At 43.6% G+C, this 22,867-nt stretch overlaps 1 protein-coding gene across 1 annotated transcript; it reads left to right on the top strand.

The window, feature by feature from the left end:
- Nucleotides 1-108: 108 nt before the first annotated feature.
- CFAP52 (cilia and flagella associated protein 52) lies at nt 109-20,556 on the top strand. Its single transcript, XM_055797871.1, has 14 exons — nt 109-177; nt 1,262-1,461; nt 2,202-2,338; nt 2,963-3,091; nt 4,115-4,214; nt 4,680-4,796; nt 11,810-11,910; nt 12,867-13,037; nt 14,910-15,058; nt 15,718-15,863; nt 17,995-18,146; nt 18,771-18,873; nt 19,041-19,152; nt 19,961-20,556. Exons 1-14 carry the CDS (start codon nt 120-122, stop codon nt 20,134-20,136), a joined length of 1,851 nt encoding a protein of 616 aa, XP_055653846.1. The 5' UTR covers nt 109-119; the 3' UTR covers nt 20,137-20,556.
- Nucleotides 20,557-22,867: the final 2,311 nt, after the last annotated feature.

The raw sequence follows: 22,867 nt of genomic DNA, 5'->3' as shown, positions 1-22,867 counted from the left end.
CGGAGGCGCGCGAAGCGCCCGGGGGCTGGAGGCGGCCGTCCCATAGCGCCCCCTGGCGGGCGGGCGGCGCGGCAGGGCGCAGGCGCGGTTACCGTGGCGCCGCGGCCCCGCGCCGGGCGATGGCGGCGGAGGCGGGAGCGGGCGGGCTGGAGCTGCGGGCGGCTATCGGCTTCAACGGTACTGCGGCCGGGGGCGCCGGGGGGCCCCGGTCGTGCGGGGGGCTGGGACACCGTGAGGCGGGCCTGGGGGCACTGGGGGGGCCTGGGGGCACTGGGGGTACTGTGAGGTGGGCCTGGGGGCACTGGGAGGTGGGCCTGGGGGCACTGGGAGGGCCTGGGGGCACTGGGGGGGCCTGGGGGCACTGGGGGTACTGTGAGGTGGGCCTGGGGGCACTGGGAGGTGGGCCTGGGGGCACTGGGAGGGCCTGGGGGCACTGAGGTGGGCCTGGGGGCACTGGGAGGGCCTGGGGGCACTGGGGGGGCCGGGGGCACTGGTGGGGCACATGCTGCCAGCACACAGGCTGAGGGGAGGCCATGGGGCAGCCGTGGGTTCCAGCTGGGGCCATGGTGCTGTGGGGTGGGCTGGGGGCAGTGGGTGCGTGGGGTCCCTCCTGCTCCCCTCGCCCCCTCCCCCTTCTCCCCATGCCGGACATCCGAGACACATGCAAAGTGAAGAGCAGGGAAAGTTTGACAGAACAGCAGGATTTCAGTGGTTTTTCTCCAGTTACCCAGCTGACCGGAATGAGAAGAGTTTCATCTCAAAATAAAACCAACTCAAGTTGCCCAAAATACTGGTGTAACACCCTGTGACTTGCGGCAGGGGCTGGGGTGTCTCTGGCCAGCTGCCTCCTTGGGAAATGGGTGGGTTTGCGCTCTCTTGGGGCAGGTCACACGATATGGGCTGGTGGGGGTGCTCCTGGAGAGCACCGAGCTGGTGGCCCTACCACTGGGCCACCCAGGCCTGCTGGGAGCTGTGGGCAGCACAGCACCATCCCAGCTGCGTCAAGGTGACCCTTGGCTTTCCACAGGGTTGTTCCGCTGCACGGCTTTGGGGGCGACTGAGAAGCTCTTGGTGTTGCTCTTCTTGTGAGATAAGCCCTGGGGAACAAGCCGTCCCCCCTCAGGGAGTGTGATAGGCACGGGCAGCGGCGTGGAGATGTTGGGGAGCGCTCAGCCTGACCACATGCTTGAGGAGGGGAGAGTTTGCCTGCAGCCCCAGAGCTGTTAACAGCCAGCAGCCCTCTCACTCCTTTCTCTTGCAGGGCATGTACCCTGTGGCCTCATCTGCCACCCTGATAAGGAGCACGTTCTCTATCCCCTGGGATGTACTGTAGTTATTCAAGACCTGGGCAGTAAGAAACAGACTTTCTTGCACGGCCACACCAATAATGTTTCCTGCATTGTCGTATCCAGGAATGGAGTGTATGTTGCTTCTGGACAAGTCACTTTCATGGGCTTCAAGGTAGATGATGCTCTATATTTAACTGTGTAGTATTGACCAAGGAAATTGGAGTTGGCTCACCAGAGGTGGGAACACGTTTCATTTATTTTTTCTTTCATTGGAAGACAAATGCCTATAGTGGGAGGATGTTGCAGAGAATGGGAAATTGTGACTAGTCCATTGCTGGATGTGCCTTTATGTTTTTGTAAAGTATTAAGCGTTCCCCTAGGATTGGGATAACTAGATTTAGGCATCCCTTAACTCAGGTCCTTCTTATCCAGTGTTGTGTGCATGTAGCAGCCTAAATCTTGTTAGATGTTAATTAATAAAGAAGTTGTATTTAAAGTTGTACCTGAGTTCCAGAGCTGCTTAGGGCTTTTGACAGGTACCTACCTGCATTTTTAGACCTTTGAAGTTCTTTATGGTTAAATTTTTCCCTATTTGAAAAGACCTTGAGACACCTGAATAGAATCAAGCATTTAGCACTTTCAGTATTTTAAAATCTAAGTCAAATACCCAGTGTCTCAGGGTACGTTTTGATTCTGAAACAAAGTGAAGCTACTCAACCAGTAAGCTGGAATAATGCTTTTTACAGCAGCTAATCTGAAGTATTTTTGTGTCTTTGGAGCCCTGGGCTGGATAGAAGTTAACCTTGGGCTGGGCTCCTTCTAACAGCTTTCCTGCCAGAGAAAGTTTTTATGCCTAATGCTCTGTGTTATATCTAATGCTCTGGCTTTGACCCCTTCTGCTTTGCACCGCAGGCAGACATCATTCTATGGGATTTCCAGAGGAAGGAGTTACTTGCTCGGCTGTCACTTCATAAGGGTAGAATTGAAGGACTAGCGTTTTCTCTAAACAGCCTTTATCTCGTGTCACTGGGAGGCCAGGATGATGGCAGGTAACGATTTCTGCTTCTCAGCACACAATTTCTGACAAGTTGTAGGGCATCGAAGAATGCTCTTAGGGAGTGCTTGCTCCTCCCTCTTCTGGCAGTCCGATTCTTTACCCTGCTTGATGTCTTTCCTCAATAATCCAGATCTGTCTGATGGGAAGCTGGGTGGATACTGCAGGCAGAGCACAGGGTACAGGGAAAGATGAAGGGAGCAACTAATTCTTAAGCTGCTGTCATCGCCCAGAAGCCTTATGGAGCCTGCACAGTTACCTGGCTTAATGCCCTGAAGAAGTATAGATTTCACTGAGAGCTTACTTTGACACACAGATAAGTAAGAGTTAAATAAAAAGTTATTTTAAATCAGATTTTACGAGTGGCCCAAGATATCATTCACATCTTGCATAACAGAAGGAATCCAGTAGCAACATATACTCTTGCTTTGGGAGCAGGGGACATAAACTGCAATTCCATACATTTGTGATAAGGCTTTTCTTGGGTAAAATCTCTGCAGAAGGACTTTTCTTGTGTACCCTGGTGGGAACAGACTGCAGGAAAATAGTTTTTGTCTTGCTTTTGGTTTTATGTAATGTTAAAAGGCAAAGCTATTTAAAGCCCCTCCTTCTCCTGCAGCGTGGTTGTGTGGCACATTGGTAAGAGAGAGGCTATCTGCGGGAGCCCTGCCTCGGCACGGAGCGCGGGGAACGCAACCATCGTGATGTGCTCCAGCTGCAGAGACGAGGTGTTTGTTACTGCTGGAAAGTAAGGTTTTATTTAGATGAAAGAACCCATCGACCTATTTCCTTTTACAAAGAGCCTTTACTTCAATACAAGGAAATTCAAGCAACTGTGTGCTTGTGTTTTTTCTTTTTGCTCTGAATGGACCCATGAATATCCATCAGCTTGTCCCTTTAAGGCATTTCTGCATGTTCTACATATAACAATATGTTTTCAAAGCAGCACACAGGGACCTGCATGCGTCACTTCTGTTCCTGATAGCAGGATTTTGTACTCAGCATTCCCCATGCAGTGTTTAAAATATTTAGTTGCCAGTGTTTACACAAGAAAAGCAGTCAGTGAGTGGCTCTGAACAATGGTGAATTAATGTAGAAACAATGATATCTTGCCAGTCATGGGATCATCTCCTGTCCGCACCAGATGTGAGGTGCAATTGGTCACTGGCTTGTAACAAAAGTTGGTACAAAAAGTCACATTTCTTATGGATTTGTGGCAGCTCCTATGTATCTAGTCTGGCATTTAAACATTTTGAGGACCTGCAACTCCGTTTAAATCAGGGAAGGCTTCAGATGCTCTTGGCTGCACTTGCACTTATGAGTGCTGGCCTTTGCAATTTTAACACTTTGTTCAAGGTAAGGGCAGCTGTGTGTAAAGGTTTTATATTGGCTCCGATGATGTCAATTTAATTGTGCTGGAAAATAGCTGAAAGTGTCCCGTACCATTCATTTCCCATTCTAGGAACTAAGATTTCCACAGTGCATGTCTCTTTGAGAAATGAAGTGTCAATGTTGTTACATGCTCTTCCATAATCCTTGTATATATTTTGCTGAACCTTTAAGATTTTTGATTTACCTGGAAAAAGCTACCATAAGAGACAGCAGAAAATACAAGAGACTTAACTTCTGGCGCCTCTGATATTATTCTTTTCCTCCTTATTAAAAATTCAGAATAATGTAGCCTTGTAAAGGCTTTTAAATTCTTCTAGTAGTGAAGAACTTGGATGTTTCTGCATATATGAAATTGATCCCACTATATTCGTTCTTGTAGTGGGACCATTCGAGTATGGGAACTGGATCTGGCAAATAGGAAAATCCGACCGACTGAATGCCAGACAGGGCAACTGAGAAGAGTGAGCACATGTGTTAAGGTAAGTTTCAGCCAAAATGATTTGGCTAAACTAAGAAACTCTCTACAGCCTAGAGAGAAACCATGAACATATACAGTAATGCTAGAAATGCCAATTGCAACTGCATGATAGCAGTGAAGTTACTAAGTGTTGGCTCATGGCAGATGGTCTCCCACAGTTTCTTTATGCTGAGAAAGAGTGTTATGAATGCTTCTGAAGAGAAGCAGCATGTGTTTTAGTCACAGGTTCTAGCACCCAGAGAATCCCACTTTTGATGCAAAATATTATCTGGGAGTTGGTTAGAAAGTGTCTTTCATTCAGCAGTGTTATGGATCTTTGTGACAGGATGAAAACATTGGCTGTATCCCCTCAGATTAAATCTTGGCAATGCACTGAAATAAAGCTATTTATGCAGCCTAGTGCTAGGCTTGGGACAAGTGTCTTACTATCTGGACTGTGATCTCTTTTTTTAATGCTTTCCTATAGATGACAGGTGATGATAATTGTTTTTATGTTGGCACATCAACTGGTGATGTCCTGAAAGTGAATACAAACAACAGGCTGATGACTGACTATGGGCCACAGAAGGAAAAGTTTAGCTCGGTGAGTAGCAGCTCTGTGAGTCTAATTTTTTCCTTGTCCTCCTCTTTGTAAGTAACTGTAAGTAGGGCAACCTGCAGGAGAACCATTACAAAGCTGATTCACAGACTAACTCTTTTTCTGTGCTGTTAGGTCTTGGTAAGTGTCTCAAGCTTTATCCTGAAGTCTTGAGACCGTTAGCTTGGCTTTGTTCAGTGTCATTTGCCTAAGAATTTGGGGTTTACCTGAATCTCATGTATCATCCCACAGACTCTTCCTTATACTAAATCTGGTAAAAGTCATAAAAAGTGGGGAAAAAGTGTAACGATGGAGTAGTTAGTGAGTTGGGTCTTTTTTTAGGGAGACATTGACAGAGAACATTACTAGAAAGACTGGTAGAAGTGCTTATTTGAGAGGCTTTCCCACACTTACTGCTATAAGGTCCTGTAGTCAAAGCTTACAGATTTGTTAAATTGCCTGGGCTGAATTTTTCTGTTTGCCACAGGAAGAGTATTTTGGAACAACTTCAAAATGCAACAACTGCTCTTAAAAAAAACCCCAACCCCCTAGATTTTTGTGTTTGTTCCACGTACCATTCCTCCCCCTTCCTTTCAGGAAGTTGCTGTTTTGAAATTCTGATTCTGCCCCTCATGAGGCAGAGGTTTGACTGGAAAAGGTAATACAGATAATATAGTTAAAGAGCTTATTATAATGTATATGCGCAACTGGGACAAAACAGGGTTGCATAAGGTACATTCATTCTATTGCTTTTTAACTTCTGAGTGCTTGATCATAACCCCGAAGTTTTTAACTGAGCTTTTTTTGTCTATAATTGGGACTCATGGGTCTTAATATGAGGATCCTGAGACTGGAGTATCTCCCCGAAAAGGAGCTTTTGGCCTTTCATTGTACAGTAATTCTTCATGCAGGGAGATGTAATGATAAACAATCAGCACCAACTACTACACTTGTTCTTGATTTCTTTTTATTTGTTGCTATAAAAAACTTTGTGTAGCTTCTTGAGTTACACCCAGTGGAGGGAGTGATACCTAAGGAATTTAAACGCTTCTTTTACATTCAGCCTTATGCAAGAAAATTTTATTTTGCATTGTAAAACTAAACGCCTGTCTTAGGATGCTGGGGTTTTTTTATGACAAGGGTGGCAAGGCACTGGCACAGGTTGCCCAGAGAGGTGGTGGATGCTCCATCCCTGGAAACATTCAAGATCAGGCTGGACGGGTCCCTGAGCACCCTGATTGAGTTGAAGATGTCCCTGCTCGTGGCAGGCAGTTGACTAGATGGGCTTTAAAGGTACCTTCCAACTCAAACCATTCTACGATTCAGTGGTTCTCTTAACACCCATAAAAATCAGTGAGCAGCAGGGGAAACAATGCAGATGAAAGTACCAAATGTAACATTAGGCATGCCATGGGGGAGCTGTCCTACAAAGAAGCAGATCTTGTTTGAGAGCAAACACAAGACTAACAAGAACTGTAAGAAAAATTCAGCAGTCAGCCTCAAAGAAAAAGCTACTCTGGACTTGTTCCTCTAAACCTCCTGAACTTTGCTTGTACCGACACATGTAGCTACAAACCATATACGTGCCCATTCAAAATGTAGTGTTTCTTGCATTACAAATGTATGCCCATTTCTCTGGGATAACTTGGAGCCTCTGAATTCTTTGAAATATATTTCAATTTTTATCTATTCCAGAAGGTTGGAGAAGTTATTACTCATTTTTCCCACTTGCATTATAAGAATGTAAGTAATTTAATTCTGTGTACATATTAAGTGACAAGAACATACGTATTTTCTTTTCCTGATCGAAATCATAAGTTTGCTGAAGGTGCATACTCTTGTGGCTATACCTGTACTGTCTGCTGTTAGGCTGGTCTTCCAGCAGTCATCCTGCAGGGTTTTGCTTCCACATAGGACCCACGTCCTGGCTGATCTCTGCTGTCTTTTATGCCAAGGTCTTGATGATTGAATATCACCTCCCCTTTTAAATGCTTGCATGCTTTGAGGAGTCCTGCATCTAGCGGTATGTGTACCTTGACTGGAGTACCTGATTGAAGCCACACGAGGTCCTGAGCTCCCTTGCCTTCAGGGGTGAGGGAAAGGTGCCAAATGCAATTGAAACAAAAATTTACAAAAAATACACTTCTGACACCACTGCTAAAGAAGTGATCAAATACGGTCATTAGCAGGATGCTGTGCAGTCTGGGGGTTGAAAGAGGGCCTAGGGCCTCTTAAAGAAAATCAGAGGCTCAAAGCCTGACCACAGTCCAATCCGTACTGTGAGGGGTTTTATCATAAGGCAAATCCATTGGAACCGCCGTTTGTGGCAAAGGCCTTTGAAGCATCGTGAGCTTCAGCTGACATTGCTTCTGGTAGTGAAAAGCTGAAGAGAAACAGGACCTTTGGCTATGCGAGAGACTGACCAGATGCTAGGGAGGAGAGAAGATCCAGAAGTGGATCTTGTCACAGCTGCCTGCCAGCCTTGTGGATGAGACCTGAGCTGGTAGGCATTAATCTGACCTAAACTTCATTAGTGTTGTAATGGAGCTACTTAAGATACTCCAGTGAGCATTTTGGGAGTAGGGAGAGAAAAGGAGACATTCACATTGGGTGGTAATGACAAGTACTCCCTCCAATCTCCTCCTTTATCCTGTTGCTTAAAACTGACATTTCTGTTCAGACAGGCTTTTCAATCAGACATATGTTCAGCCCTATCACTCCTTCTCCTCTTGCTTTCTTCCTCTCTGCTCTCTTCCCTCCCTCTTACCAATGTAGTTTCCAAATGCCTGAAATGGGAAATTCATCAGAGCAAACCTGTATTATTGCAGTCTGCAAGAAGGTACTGGTACATTTTTATCTCCGGCTACTGTCAGATTCACTTTCATACTTTCCATTTCTCCCTCTCTGGCTCCATACTGTGATTCCCTTTCCACCCACCCGTTGCACATCTCTGCATACAAATAATACCTTGTCACTAGACTGTCAGCAAGTCCTCACTGAACACACGTAGGATCTAATGTTTTATGGCAGAAATTTCCGATTGTAGCATAGCCTTCAATGCCAGAAGAGGTATTTTGCAGATGCTTTTTCAAGTCAAAACCACAGCATTTATCAAAACAAAAGTATTTACCTCCTTGTTTCTACACAATTTAATACACCGTATTGCTAACCCTGGGAGAATTGTTGATTTCTATTTTCCTCCCTGCTGCAGAGCTGCGTGTATTTCACAAGACATCTTTTGTCTCTTTCTTGAAAATGTACCGTGTATTAGTACCTGTAACAAAAGTTCTCTGCTCTCTAGCCGTGCAAAGCAGAGGTGCGGTGCAGCTTGCCTCGGTAGTGAGCCGTGCTGTTTAAAGTAGGCACGATGGCACCAAAGCAGGGCTTTTGGGACACGCACTGCCTTTCCTAACCCAGCATATCCCCGGTCCCTGGCGGGGGGGCTGGCTGTACAGCCTGCAGTGGTGGAACTGCCCTGGCCTCCTCCCTGTGGAACAGTTTTCACCACTTTGTTGCAATTCTGTCTGAAAAGATGCATATTCATGAACAAACATTATCCTCTATCTCTGAAAAACCTTGTTCATCAGTCATACCGGGGCATTATGAGCCAGTGGCATACCATGCGACTCTAAACCTGGAATCCACAGCCAGCCCACAATGAGCATATCTTTAAAGAAAGAATTTAGGCACTGCTTGGGTGAGGAGAAGATGTTTATTGAAAACAAGTTTGGTCAGCCTTAAAGGAACTTTGCCTTTAGATATATATAAGAATGTGTTTATTATGTAGACATGATCTGAAGATTTCTTTGTTTCTGTTTTGAAGAGGAGTGGCAGAATAGTTTACTGGTATGATGAAGCAACTTGTTTTCCGTCTACATGGAATTAAGTTTAAGTGCACTTCTGTAATGTCTATAAATACTGGAATAAACAGCGGAATTAATTTTTATCCCCGTTGCAGGCTTGAGGCACTATAAGGCACCCGTTCAGATGCAAAGTGGAATGTATGATTGCAAATACTTTTTTAGACATAGTTGGACTGATTTGCATTGTAAAAAACAAAACAAAACATACAAATATTTAAAGGAGGTGTGCTGGAAGAGTTCACAGGGAACTCAAGAACTTCACAAGAGATCAGAATGGGATAAAGAGCAAATATCCCTGCAGGGAAGGGAATGGGCAGGCTGGATTTTGGCTGTTACGTTTATTTATAATCATACTTCAAAGCAGTGGTTTCTTTTTGTAAGAAGTAAATAATGAATGGTGATATTTTTAACCTCCTACATTAGACTCTGCATTTCGTCTACCAGAAGTCTGGCAGCACGTAGAACTAGAGTATTCATTGCATTGTTAATGTGAACTGCTTGATTTCATGAATAAAAAGTGCAGCTTATAAAGCTGTTGGTTTACTCTTAGTGATTCAAAGAACAGACTGGACAAGAAAGAAGCACAATTATCAGGTTAGGGTTGAAATCAAACTGATGATTTTGAGAGCCTGGCCACTGTAAGGTTGGGAGTAGGGGGGTGTCTGTCTTATTAGTACCTGCTTCCCTCTCAAATTGAAGAACTGAAGAAAATACCTCAGAAAAAGCAAAGCAGTCTTGGCAGTGCTGCAAAATATTTATTAGCAAGTAGCAGGGAGCTGTAATCAGATAAACTATGTAGTCCTAGGTTTGATTTCCAATACCACCACCTGCCATAATGCTAAACACAAAGGGCATTTGAGGTGGAAGTCTTTTACAGGAAAAATGGCAAAACAGTAGATCAAAAGACAGTTCATGGGCCTGTGATAACAGAGGACTCGCAAAATGCTGCCAACACCTCATAGGAAATTTTTTAAAACATTGTTCAGAAACAGTTCTGTCTGTGGATCGTATTTCTAATTGAAAAGAATCCCTTTCTTCTTGTGCGTTTGCTAAGAATATTTGCATGAAAGCTGGCTTCCTGCCTGGTAGTGTTGTGATAGTATGGCATAAAATCCTCTCTGGAGGTTGTGTTTATCACAGTGATCAGTCCTGATACTACAGGAGACTGGATGTGCTACTGGTTGAGAAAGACTAATGGAGAAATCCAGTGCAATTAAATTACAAATCAGGAAAAAAATTTCAATTTTTTTTTTCTGCAATCCAGATTTATTTGATTCTGTAATTAAATAGTCCTTAAGCTGATGTGTAGGTAGATGCAAGGCTGCTTGTAATGACAGCACTGGAATGCTGTTATGTATACTGGTGATTTCTTTTTTTCCTTCAAAGAGTTTAAGCAAGACTTTAAAAACAATCAATTGCCTCTGGTTGGTTGGATAATCAAAGTAATTTTTCCAAATTCATCAGAACTTGTCTGTGGCTTTTGCAACATCCAGGTCTAAATAGTTCAAATGTCCATTTTGTTTTATTTTCCTTCTTCACTTCCTCTCTTACCTTCTTTAGACCTTCAGTCCTTTCCACACAGAAGATCAATGCTTTCTGGCTTTCATTCTTTTAAACACTCTGAAAGTATTTAATCCTGAAAATTTACTGGGGTTAGGTGAGATTAATGCTTGAAAAGAACAGGAATGCTGGGTGGTGCTGCTTAGATGTCAAACTTTTATCATAAAGTGCTGACACTTGTATTTGGTAAAAAATCACAAGCCAAGCACATGACAGTGATTTCTTCCTAAAGAATAAATGCAGAATTATTCTGATTTGCCTCTTGGTTGTTATTCTTGAGAATTCACTTCATCATTTCGCAACACTAAATGCTAGAGGTGTTTTCTTTTTCCCAGAAAAAAACTCCACCAAACAGAAGTTGTTGTTTTCACATAATAGCTCTATGAGCTCGGACTTCAAGAAAAAAAAAATCTAATATTGTGAAACTGCTGGTACTATCACAACAGTTGGCAGTACTGCTAATTAACCTAGGTAGTGCAAATGTTGCTGGGGTCTATATTGCAACTTGAAATGTCAAGCTCAACAGATTCCTTGCAGGTCATGGGGAGCCTAGAGCTGCTACCAGCTGGCCTGTGCCTTTTGTATGTACTTGCTTCGTGACAGAGCTTAGTTTTCAGTCCAAGTTTTGATGACATAAAGCTCCTTTATTTCCTTCTTTTTTTTCCTTTTGATTTCACTCATGTGTATGTACCCTCAAGCTAGTAGGGATGTTTTTCTGAGTAAGAATACCAGGATTTAACCCCACAGAATAGTTTCACCCTTCTTGCAACCTGTTTTGGGATCTCTCAGGTTTTCAAGAATTACTCTTGTCTTGTGTAGAGAAGAGTAATATTACTTCACAGGTGGCAGAATGGAAGTAGGGACTGACTCTTATACTTGAAATCTTGTGGCAAGGCTAAGGACTGGTTTTGTTTGCAGGTTTTGTTTGGCTTCTTTGCTGTAGTCTGGTACTTTATCTTCGGAAAACCTTTTCTCCTTTTTCTAATGGCTGGCCTCCTGTTGATCTACTCATCTTAGTAAATAGCGAAACCCATGTTGATAATTTTCAAAGCTTTTCTGTGGCAAATGTGGTTTGTTACTAATAGGTGGGAGATGGGACTGCATCTATCAGACAGGGTGAGAGGCCTGGGAAGCAGGTCTGACCTAAAATCAGCTGTAGGAAAGGACACTTAGGCTGAGTTGCATCCTCTGTTGTCTCCGTGTGTGACAGACAAAGAACTAGTGGAAGGAAAAACAGAGGCACTAATCCAAAATGTGTGTGTGTGTGGTGTTGCTTACTGGAATGAGCTAAGATTATGTAGGCTCATATGTGGTCCCAGCTGCTCTGAAGGATCCATGATGATGCTATTTACTTGCTCCTCATATTGTAGTAGTTCATATATACCTGTAATTAATAACTGTTTTTCACCCTTCTCCCTCTGTAGAGTCACTCTTTAGCCTAGGGCAGTCAAAGAATGCTGATAAAGCCATATCTGAGTGATGTAAGAACCACCTTTGGGAACATGATGGGGACTGTTGTGCTATTCAGCATGGCTGCAGCAATAAAAGGAGCCTCTGCCTCCATCCAATTGTGGTTTTAATCCTGTTTTCTCCTAGGGAGTCACAGCTTTGCTTTTGCTGAAGACAGGAGAATTAATAGTCGGCACCGGAGGAGGGATTGTAGCTCTCTGTAAAGGCTCAAACTACAAAGTAATGAAGTGAGTTTGCAGATGGGAGATTCAGAAGGGTAGAGGTGACACTTCCCCCAGAGGGTTACAGTATAAAACCCAATAATTTCTACATAAAGGCATAACCCAAATAAATCTCAGTTTTTCAGTCCTGCAGACAAAATAGACAGTGTGGTTCCAGCCTAATGAAGTTGAAGCAGACTGAAAATTACTGCGTGCATTTGCACAGAAGTGAATTGCCCTACTACTTGTTAATTTGAAATGACCATTGTTTCCTTTTGGGCATTAGGAGTCAGATCCTAAATTGATGCAAAGTGAGACAGGTCCATTGAAGTCAGTAAAATCATGCTCATTTATGCCAGCTGAGAAAGAATAGTATTTGCTGTCTAAAAAAAGGGTTTGTTGGAGGACATGGGGTTGCAAAGGAGGGCTCCGCTAATTTTATAGGCACATATCTGGAAGTGCTGGAGTATGTGCAAGGCTTTTTTTCTGCGTACAGAATAGCCGCAGGTGCCATTTCCCCTTATGTGATTTGAAAATTGGGCTTGCAGCTGTTCATTTTGCATTGTTTAAGTAGCCAACTTAAGCATACAGTTCCGCAATGTAAAATTTGAACTGTTCCCAGAAGATCTAAACTGTCTGGAAATCTTCTTGAATATGGGATATTTAAGTGCACTTGAGCAAGAATATCAACAAAGATGCTGTTACCTTAGGCCCTGGTCCAGAAAACAAAGTCTCCAAAGTATTGCCTTTGCATGCCCTGGCAGAGCAGCAGGTGGGACAGGCAAGATCATCTGAAGTATTAACATGTGGCTGGGAATGAAATGTTAGTCCTGACCACGTTCTTTCACGTTGATATCGCAGCCGAATGTGCTGCTTTTTGGGGAAGCAGGGAAGTCGAGACTAGAGGAAGTCGGGGAAAAGGGAAACTGGAAACTAGTACATCAAGGTCAATGTCAGGCCAAACCTCTGCTTTCTCTTAACAGGAAAATTCAAGTTCAAGGTGCTGTCACTTCCCTGACATGTAGAGATCAGGATCACCAGTTCTTTGTAGGGACAAATGCATGCCAGATTTATCGAATCAATTACACTGCATTTAAAGAGGAGCTGATTGCTGCCTGTCATAACGAAGCTGTCCACGACATTGTTTTTCCTGTGTGAGTATAACTGGCTGGGATGCTTTTGGCCAGCAAAGAAGTTTGAGTAAGCTGCAAGTAAGGTCAGAATACCTATGTGCACACCTTTTACCCAACAGGAACCCAAAGCCTGTTAGCATCCTTACAGGATGATTTATACTGTAACCTACCACTGAATGCAAGGGTGACAATGAGCGCTGCTCGAAGGCAGAAGGCAGCAGTTCAATTTGAGAGTTGGAAAAATCACTGATCAACAGAAAGAATTCTAAATAAAAAGAAACAATTATTTATGTTTGGGTAATGGCAGAAATAGCAACCTCCCCCTTTTCTACAAGGGCTGGTGCTGTGAGACTTGGGTCTCTTAGTCTGCCAGCAGTGTGAATACTGAAAGTCTGCTCTTGTGTATCCTGTCGCAGCTAGAATTTGTAGAGGTGTCTCCTTTACTACCCACCTGTAACATCAGCTGAAACCTGACTAAAAAATAGAGCTGTTTAAAGAGGCTTTTTGGGTCTCTCAGCCTCACTTAGATTTTCGTGTTTGACAATATGACGTGTTATAATAAATTCTAGGCTTGTGACAAGAGATGCTGGGTATTCCAGTGTGTCTTCTGTCTGCTTTTGTCTCATGGACAGCCAACATTCCCTCTGCCTGTATTGCAGGATCGTGACACTTTATTTAAAAAAAACAAAAACAACACACAATGGATTGGTTGTTTCCTCTCCAAATAGAGAACGGGAGGTTGATCCCAATTAAAGTTTTTATTTTTGCCATGTTGTTACTGCATCGTTTCTTGATGCAGCACAAAGGATCAAATCTTACCAGGGTACAGCAAAGTGCACAATGCAAGATGCCCTCCTGTCTGTTTGTCACCAGCCTGAAAAATCCACATCCTTGTAATTTAATGAGTAAATCATTAGAGCTTAGGGTAATTCTGACGCTGATATACCTGACTGGTGCATCTGTGTCACAGAGGTATCTGGATGAGCTGAATTTAGTGCTGATTGTAAGGACTACAGGACTGCATTCTTGCATGTATGTTTAAACTTTTTATCTGTTCACTGCTTTTGAACAGAGCATGTCACTGACTGGGAAATACAGGCTTAATTTCCCCGTTCTGGCTTATTTTAGAATACTTGAATTACTGATGTTACCGTGCTTTATAAAGCACCCGTGCAAGCTGGGCTTGAAAGGGGCCACACTTTTGTTGTGCCAGGTTCTCTCTGTCCTGGTTCATCTTGCTGGGCGTTGATGGTGATGTTGAACAAAAGCTTGTGGTACCTTGCTAGATTTCACTTTCTGTCATATCCCTAGGATGTATGGTTTAGAGCTTATTTCAAAGCATTCAGTCCCATAGCTTTTGAAATGCTGCAGGTCTTTTTTTATTCAAACATGTACAACAAGTATATTACAAACAGGCTTTTGCTGTCGTTTTTATTGCCTTCAGCAATGTTGAATAGAAATCATCCAGTAAGCAAGATAAAAAATGACATCTTTACAATATGAGGCTGCTGTGGGTCCATGATGTTAAATCTGGGCAGTGAGCACCTCTACACCCTCTTTTGTGTCTCTTATATGCAACACATAACATTGTTTAGAGATTGAATATGGGAAATAAATGTCACAACTTCCAAAAAGTAGAAAGAATCATTTTAGTTTCTCTTTAAATGTTCCTTAAAATGAATCTTTCAGTAGGAACCAGGCCAGAGGAATTTTATGTGAGAAAAGTGATCCTACAAAAAAGGCCTTTGTCTTAACCATGGTGATCCCTATTAGGAAGATTACAGTTGCACGCTAGAAGCAGCTGAGCTTTGAAGAATGATTTAATATCTGACAAAAGAAAGAAGCATTTTCTGTATGCCCCTCCTCATTATCTCTTATCTCTGAATTTTCCAGGGGAACTTCTGACTTGTTTGCTACCTGCTCCAAAAACGATATTCGAGTGTGGCACACCCCAGAAAACAGGGAGCTCCTACGAATCGTCATCCCCAACGTGACCTGCCATGCTGTAGATTTTATGAGGGATGGCAAGAGCATCATTTCAGGTAACTTGTCAGTCCAGACTCATGTCTTCAAGTATTGCCAAATGTAATAAACATCAGTATGTTAGAATGAAGAGAGGATTAAATTGGGAATGGGTTTAATATCAGTTCATTGCTTGACTCAAAGGCCTCTTTGCTTGCAGCTGGTCCGATGAACTTTGCTCGCAGCCCCCAGTATCCTGGTGCTGTAGTTACAGTGTACATGGAAGGCAAAGTTTGGAGATCTTGCTTTGGATGTGAATTCCAGCAATTCAGCATGTAGTCGTGTTCAAAAGACCTAATTCTAAAATATTAACCTGTTGTATGCAACAGCTTAACCTGTGAAGTACGTAAAGCAGCATTTGCATAAAGCTGCCACCCATTACCGTATGCAAATTGCTTACACAGGAACTCCTGCAGTCCTAGAGCAGCGATGCAGTCCCCCCATTGTTACCAAATCAATTTGTTCATAGCCAGAATCAAAAAGGAATTAAATATTAATAGTTTATTTGGGACTATAGGTCTCATCTACAGTGCAGTGGTTTCCACATGTGTACTGGTGATCTAACAGGGTGGGCCTTATACAGGAACTTAATAAAAATGGCTCGTTTGGAAAGGAAAGTGAGACAATAATAGGAGGAGAGTCTGTGTGCCTGGGTAATCTGTTTCTTTATATTCATCAGCTTGGAATGATGGGAAAATCCGTGCCTTCATGCCAGAGACCGGACGGCTAATGTATGTGATTAACAATGCCCATAGCTTGGGAGTGACAGCAATTGCTGCTACAAGTGACTGTAAACGGATCATTAGTGGAGGAGGTGAAGGGCAGGTAATTTTTGCTTAAAAAACCCAGAGCAGCTTTGTGCTTTGCATCACAGGGCCTGCCCATCGTCTGTAACTGCTTAGTCAGAAAGTGAGCTATTCTTAGCTTTCGCTTGTGCAAAGGACTGAGTTCGAAAATACTATCTTTTGATATATGCAAATCTCTTGTTCTCAGAGGACACAATGTAAAACAATGCCCCTATTTCTTCTGGCATGGTAGTCTTGGAAATCCTTCTAACGCAGAATATGCTCTTAATCCTTTTTGTTCATTTGTCTTTCCCCTATATTTGGCTTATCTGCATTAGTCATTGTTTGCAAGCCTCCATCTAACTGCTCTAGCACAGATTTTATTTCTGTCATTGCTCTGGACGTCCTGGTACTGTCCTGATTGACCTGTATGAATTCATTTAGTAGCACAAAGTTCACTTGATATTGCTATAGCGTTTATGGGGGAACTTCCTAGTTTTCTGGGATGGTTCTGTCTGCTTTAGGTGATGGTGTTAAGAGAAGACTTTAATAATAACTCCATTTCTAATACAGTTATGGAAACGTTCCAATACAAATAACAGTAAATATCAGAAAACATGTTGTAGGCATTATACCTGTGCAGTTCAACAGTATTCTTCCAGCCATACAAAACAAACACCACGTACTTTGGCTCTTTCATACTCTTCATATACAGTCTGTAAAAGTGACACTCCTAATGTTTAAGTAATTTAAATGCAGGGGTGTTATTTATATTAAAAATAAATAATTAGACTTGGAAGGCTCATGTTCAGTTTTTTGTCTTGTTTCGGACTTCCTCTCTGCAGTCTGGTGAGCACTCAGAACAAGACATTTAATTGTGAGTGGATTCCTGACTGTGATTTAACTGCTTTGTACTTTGTTTTTGTACCCTGAAAGTGTTCCGTGTGCCCCGCTGGAGATGGCATGGGAAGTCTTGAAGAGTGAAAAATTGAACTTAGGTCTTCCAAATCTCAGGCTAATGTCCTAATCATTGAACCATCTTTCTGAATCGTTCTGCACCTCAGCTCTCCTGTAGAGCAGTAACAGCAGCACTGCCTTGTCTTGCTGCATAAAGACATTAGAGATGATGAGCCACTTCAGCCCTTCACTGATAAACAAACAGTTAAGTATTTTGGGTGATTAGCGCTAAAGGATGCAGAAGACAGAGGACCTAGATTCTGTTCTGTTATCAGCACACGCAGAATGGCACAAGCTCTGGTTAGTTCATCTCTGAATTGAAAAAGGCAGCTGAGACAGAATTAAAGCTAAAGGTTGGTTAACTAGAAATGAGAACTGCAGGGGAGCACCTGCAGTATTCATTCAGAACACAAAAAAGGTGTTCTGAAATGCTAATGGTTCTGTCCAGATCAGTCATCTGGAAGTTGTGACTTTCAGGGTTACTTAAGGGTTCTGGGTACTCTGATCATTTAGCAAGTGGGAATTGGACATCCAGATCCAGTCAGCATCAGACTTGAGAACATGGAAGGTCAGCTCTCTGCTTTTGATGTCAGTGTCTAAATTTCTAAGTTTTCACTAGGTTTTGACATTAGGGGAATGTATAAGCCAATAGACACCATGCAGTTTGGCACTAGTGGGACAGTAGATGCAAGGTGTGAAGGATCAAGTCCTCAAAGCAGAAAGATTTTTGCTGTTACCACCACTGGGAAAAGAGGTGCTTTCAGGCACATATTTCACGTCAAAGATTTGAGGAGCTGTTCTGTATTTACTTACTGCCATTATGTGTAGCACAAATAGCAGGTAGCTTTTTTATATTCCATTTCAGAAGCCTTGCTCTTTGATCTTTAAAGCACCGCTGGAGCTATATCATGGACTAGATATTTTTTCCTGATTAAGAGATGAGTAAACTGAAACATGGGAGAGTGGGAACTTGGCAAAAACAAAGTCTGGGTTTAATGGTCAGGAATTCCTGAACCAAGTGGATTACACTCTCAAGAATTCAGTTCTGGTTTATGTGTCAGCTGTGTGAATAACCTACAGGAAAATAGAGACAGTCTGTTGAGATTGAGTTTGCTGTATGTGTTATAAGAAAGGAGTTCAGGAAAGCCTTAGGCATCCCTGAGCTCATTCAGGACCAGGTGGTACAAGAGCAGATGCTTGTTGCTGATTTTCAGGTGAGGGTCTGGGAGATTGGTGAAAGGACTCACAAACTGGGAGAAGTTCTGAAGGAGCATGTGTCTGCTGTGTCCTGCATTAAAGTTAAGAAGGACGACCGAGAGTGTGTCACAGCCAGCCTGGATGGAACATGCATCATCTGGGATTTAGTGTAAGGAGACAGATAAGTATTGCAAGGCATTTAAGAGTACTGGTAATGTCTCTGTTGGGTCACTGTGCCCTATTTGGGACACCGCATTATGAGGAGGAGGGGAAAAAGAGCATTAAGAAACAAAAATTACTAGAAGGAACAATCAAATCAGGAAATGCAGAACCTCCCGATGCTAGAAACTACTCAGAAAAGTTTAGACAAACATTTGTCTCAAGTTGTTTTCTTTCACTGGATCATGCATTGCCAAGGGGATGGAGCAGGTGATTTCCTAAGTTTCCCACTAGCTCCATTTTCCAAGCACTTCATGACTCTTGTCAAGGTATTGCAGATCTGCAGACCTTCTGTGTTGTGGTAAAGATAAGGAAGTTTTTCCATAGTGAATAGCACCCAGAAAGCATTCTGGATTAAAAAAATCATTTTTTATGGCAGCAGATCAAAAGTCTTAGAAGGCAGCTGTGATGAGGAACCAAATTGATGACCTTTCATGAAACCCTGAACTCAGACCAATACCTGAAAATATCTACGTGGAGAGATCTGATGTACAGCAGAGGCAGGAATAATTCAGGCAGTCAAAGTCTGGATTTTGACCCTATCATTTTATCCTGTTTTGGGGATGTTTTGCAGGCGTTTTATAAGAAGACAAATGATTCTAGCCAACACATTGTTCAAATGTGTGTGTTACCATCCTGAAGAGTACCAGATAATCACCAGTGGAACAGACAGAAGGGTAAGCTAAGCTAAACGGCAGGTATTATGTTTGCAGCAATTCCAAACACTAAGTCTGGCACTAGTTACATGGTAAAACTCCTGTACAGCCACAGAAGGCTGTGTTACAGAGCAGTACTGAAGTCTGTGTGCTGCTCATGCACAGCTGAGCCCTCCTTTGCTCTCTAGATTGGATACTGGGAAGTGTTTGATGGCTCTGCAATCAGAGAAGTGGAAGGGTCTGTATCAGGTTCCATCAATGGAATGGACATCACATCAGATGGGGCATACTTTGTCACAGGTGAGTGGCTGGATAAAACTAGAAAAGAGGAGGTCATTTTAAGACCAGGAAGAAAGAGGCAATGAACCAAGGATCTCAGTAAAGAAAGAAAAACTAAAAGAAGGGGTCAGCTAAAGGGGAAAATAAAACTAATAACTGAAGAAAAATACTTAGAAAAAGGCTGTGGTTCAGACTTGGAAGATACTATGGTTCAGTCTTGCAAGATGTAATGTAAAGGTGAAGACAAGGTTCAGGCGTCTCTAGGGGAGTACAGGGTTTCATCTTGCCCTGTTCCTCATTTAGTTCAGTGGTGTGCACCGTGCACTTGAATGATTTCTTCCAAGTGTCCTACTCCAGAAGCCTGGCAGTCTCCGTCGGTTTACACGTGGGCATGACTTCAGGCTTCATCCAGCCTCAGGCTCACATGTTTCCCACCGTTGTGACATCTCTTCTGGGAGCCTAGCACTAGCACAGAGGAGCCATGGTTTTGCGTGTACTGATTATAGTTAAAAACCACGGATTTGGTGTCAGCACCAGTTCTTTTAGATTAATCTGGTAAGTGGGTGCTGGTTCAGAGCATTTTGAAGGCCCCTCCATATGATTGGTCCCAATTGGCCATAGCTCGCTGGGATCTGCTGGTGTAGGTCCTGAGCACTGTGCTCACAGACTCTACTTCAGCTGAAAAGTAGTTTTTGCTGTAATGCCAAGACAATGTATCCCACCCTTCCTAAATCAAATCGATCCCTAAGTATTCCGTTGCCTGTGATCTGGGAACAGAAGGCAGCAGAGCTCCGTGTAACCGTTTGTTCTTCCTTTGTGCCCAATGCAGGAGGTGATGACCATCTGGTGAAACTGTGGGACTATAACGAGGGTGCAGTGACTCATGTTGGCGTGGGCCATAGCGGCCACATCACCCGTCTCAAGATCTGCCCCGGGAACAAGTACATTGTGAGTGTGAGTGCAGATGGTGCCATCTTCCTCTGGAAATTCCCAGACTTGCATTAACAGCTGGCACAGGAACTCCTAGGCTGTTGCTTCCTCGGCCAGTCCTAGCGATCCTTTTCTTTTACAGTTGAGGTTGCTTTAAAGCATTTGTTCTATTAGAAGAGATACTATTTTTATACTTTCTGGTATGCATTTACCAGATCCTTCAGCTATCCTTTCTAGCACTGAATAAATAGGTCTGATTTTTTCAGGGGGGCTAAGAATTTGTTGTTACTTTTAGATTGGTGTGAAAGGATTCGTCACTTCTGAAAATCATCTTGGCTGTTGTTGTAACGCTTGCATGTTGTTACTGCCACCTTTCCTGACAGTCTTACTTGTATGTCTGCTCATTTTTGTGGGCTGTCTTGTTTTCACATGGTCTCTCTTTCTCTTCCCTACCCCCTTCTGTCCCTTCCTTTAATGAATAACTTGTTGTGAAAATTCAGTCTTCTGTGTTCATTTTAATTTGTCTGGTCCTGATTAAGGAAAAAACCCTCAGCTCCAACTCAGGCATTTAACTGGAAGTTCTTTTGAATCAAGCTTCTAAATCCATGTTCTCAAAGGAATACAAGGATGTCGGGGCTTCTTCATTTGCACTGTCCAATTTAAAACTCTCTTCAGAGAGAGAGTTTTCTGGTTTTCAAGAGTGAGAGTGCAGTCATTTCTATAAAATGCCTGGATGTTTCCAGCTAGACACATTCGCATTCCTGGTCATTGGCCTAATTTTGCAAACGGGCTCCAAATTTGCATGAAATATATATTTAGTCTGAGAATGAGTACCTGGTATCATATCTAGTATTAAAACCAACAGCTCTCAAGATACTATTTGTTTAAAGATCAGGGTAGACAGCCAGCCTGTGAACTGATTCAAGTGAAGTAAGTACTACTTTTGCAGGCATTGAAGGTCTGTGAGAATACTGTCATGAATTAAAATGTTAGCAAAATGTTGCATTCTGTAATATTAAGGCTTACAGACGTTTTAGTTAACGAAGATGATGATGATTTAAAGGCACTGTCAGTTAGATACTGTCATGCCAGTATTGATAGTATTAGCTGTTCTGGTAGGCAACGGGGGATAGGAATTTAAAGGTATGACTGCTTATTATTCTTTATATGCCACTAAAAATGTTTACTGCTTGTAGCACAACAAGGGTGGATCCTTTTGGACTGGCTCGGAGGGTATCTGTGCACCTGTGTTGTCCATCAAACACTGTGCAAGTCATATTCCTTCTGGCTCATATCTCGCTGCCCTTATTGATGGAGTCTTTAGCAAAAGAATTAAGTCATTCCTTCCTCTTTGGAGTCAAGACTTGATGCTCTGCAGCGATAAACACTCCAGCAGGTTTTACAAGCTCTGCAGCAATGCTTGCTGTGGTTTGGAAGCCAGGATCAAACCACTGGAATGTGGGACAGACAGGCAAAACATTTGTGCTTGTGCTAGGGGAATCAAAACAGAAGTAAGAGCTAAGCAGACAGTCCTGAAGACCCATGTCACCACCAGCTCCCCGTGCTCTCCGAGGTGCGGGGTTTTGAGATGTAGGTAACTGTCCGGCTGAGTCCCACATGGGCAAAGCAATTCCATTCCCATCAGATCTTGCCAGACCTGTCATTAGGGGAGGAGGATCCACGTACCCGTCAGGGAGCCAAAGTCCTGTTCTGGTGTGGCTGTCCAGGGGTATAAAGACCAACCCCTGCACACTCGTCCTCACTAGCTGGTTCTTTGTGGCTCAGAGGCAGCAAAGTGAGACAGACTTTCCTGACTCACCTGGCCACCATCACCCGCTGACTCTGTGCAGGACAGGAGCTGGCACGGGGAGAGTAAAGGCTGGTAAACCACACTTGCTGTTTGTGACAGCCAGCCAGAAGGCTCAGGCTCTGTGTCTTGTCACCTTACAGACTTGAAAACTGAGAGTGCAGAATCTTTGGAGAAGTTGTGTCCTGCCCGTCTTCCTTTGCAGGGTGAAGCAGCATCACTTTATTGAAACCAGCCCAAATTTTAAGCATGGACACTGGCTGAATTCACGTGCTCCAGCACAGCTGGCCGATCTTGGTCAGGGTGCAGGGTGGTGGGCAGTGCGCTGCAGCATCTCCCGTCCTATGGCCCAGTGTGCACACTGCGCTGTGTTAGGCCCCCCACCCTAGCGTCCGTGCACAAAGCTGTGCCCTCACATCCTTGCTGCTGTCGGGGTAGATGATTTGGGGCACTACTGTATAGGAAATAGAGGCGATAACCACTCAGGCTGTGACTGCAAGGAGCTGTGTGACCTTTCAGTCTGTTAGTGCATTTGGAAAAGATGGATCCCCGTGGCTGAGCCAGGCGCTGACAAGCTCGTCTGCTTTCCCGGCAGTGCTCAGCCATGCAGCAGCTTGGCAGCGCTTGTTCCCCCAGCGCAACCTTGCCCCTCCCGGCACATCTCACACAAGTGCTAAGAGCCATACATGCTCCTCACCAGCACAGCCGGGGTCCCCAGGGAGCCCCCGGAGCTTTACAAATGGATGTGACCTACATGAATAATGGCAAGAAGCAGAGATGCAGAGCAACCTGTGCTGCTCTTCTGCCAGAAGTCAGGTTGTGTTTGGAACACACGAACCGCAGTCACAAATTTCCCCATTATGCATTTGCCTGACGGCAGGCACATTGTATTTTACAGCATGAATGTGTTCATTACGCTATCATTAGTGATGAAGAACGGCCCGGTTAATAGTGGAGATTTGTAACACTCGTGCATGGCATCGGCTGTAATGACTGTGC

The sequence above is a fragment of the Falco peregrinus genome, chromosome 2, assembly GCF_023634155.1.
Source record: "Falco peregrinus isolate bFalPer1 chromosome 2, bFalPer1.pri, whole genome shotgun sequence".
In the NCBI taxonomy this organism is placed as follows: Eukaryota; Metazoa; Chordata; class Aves; order Falconiformes; family Falconidae; genus Falco; species Falco peregrinus.
This window is presented reverse-complemented; position numbering and strand designations above follow the sequence as displayed.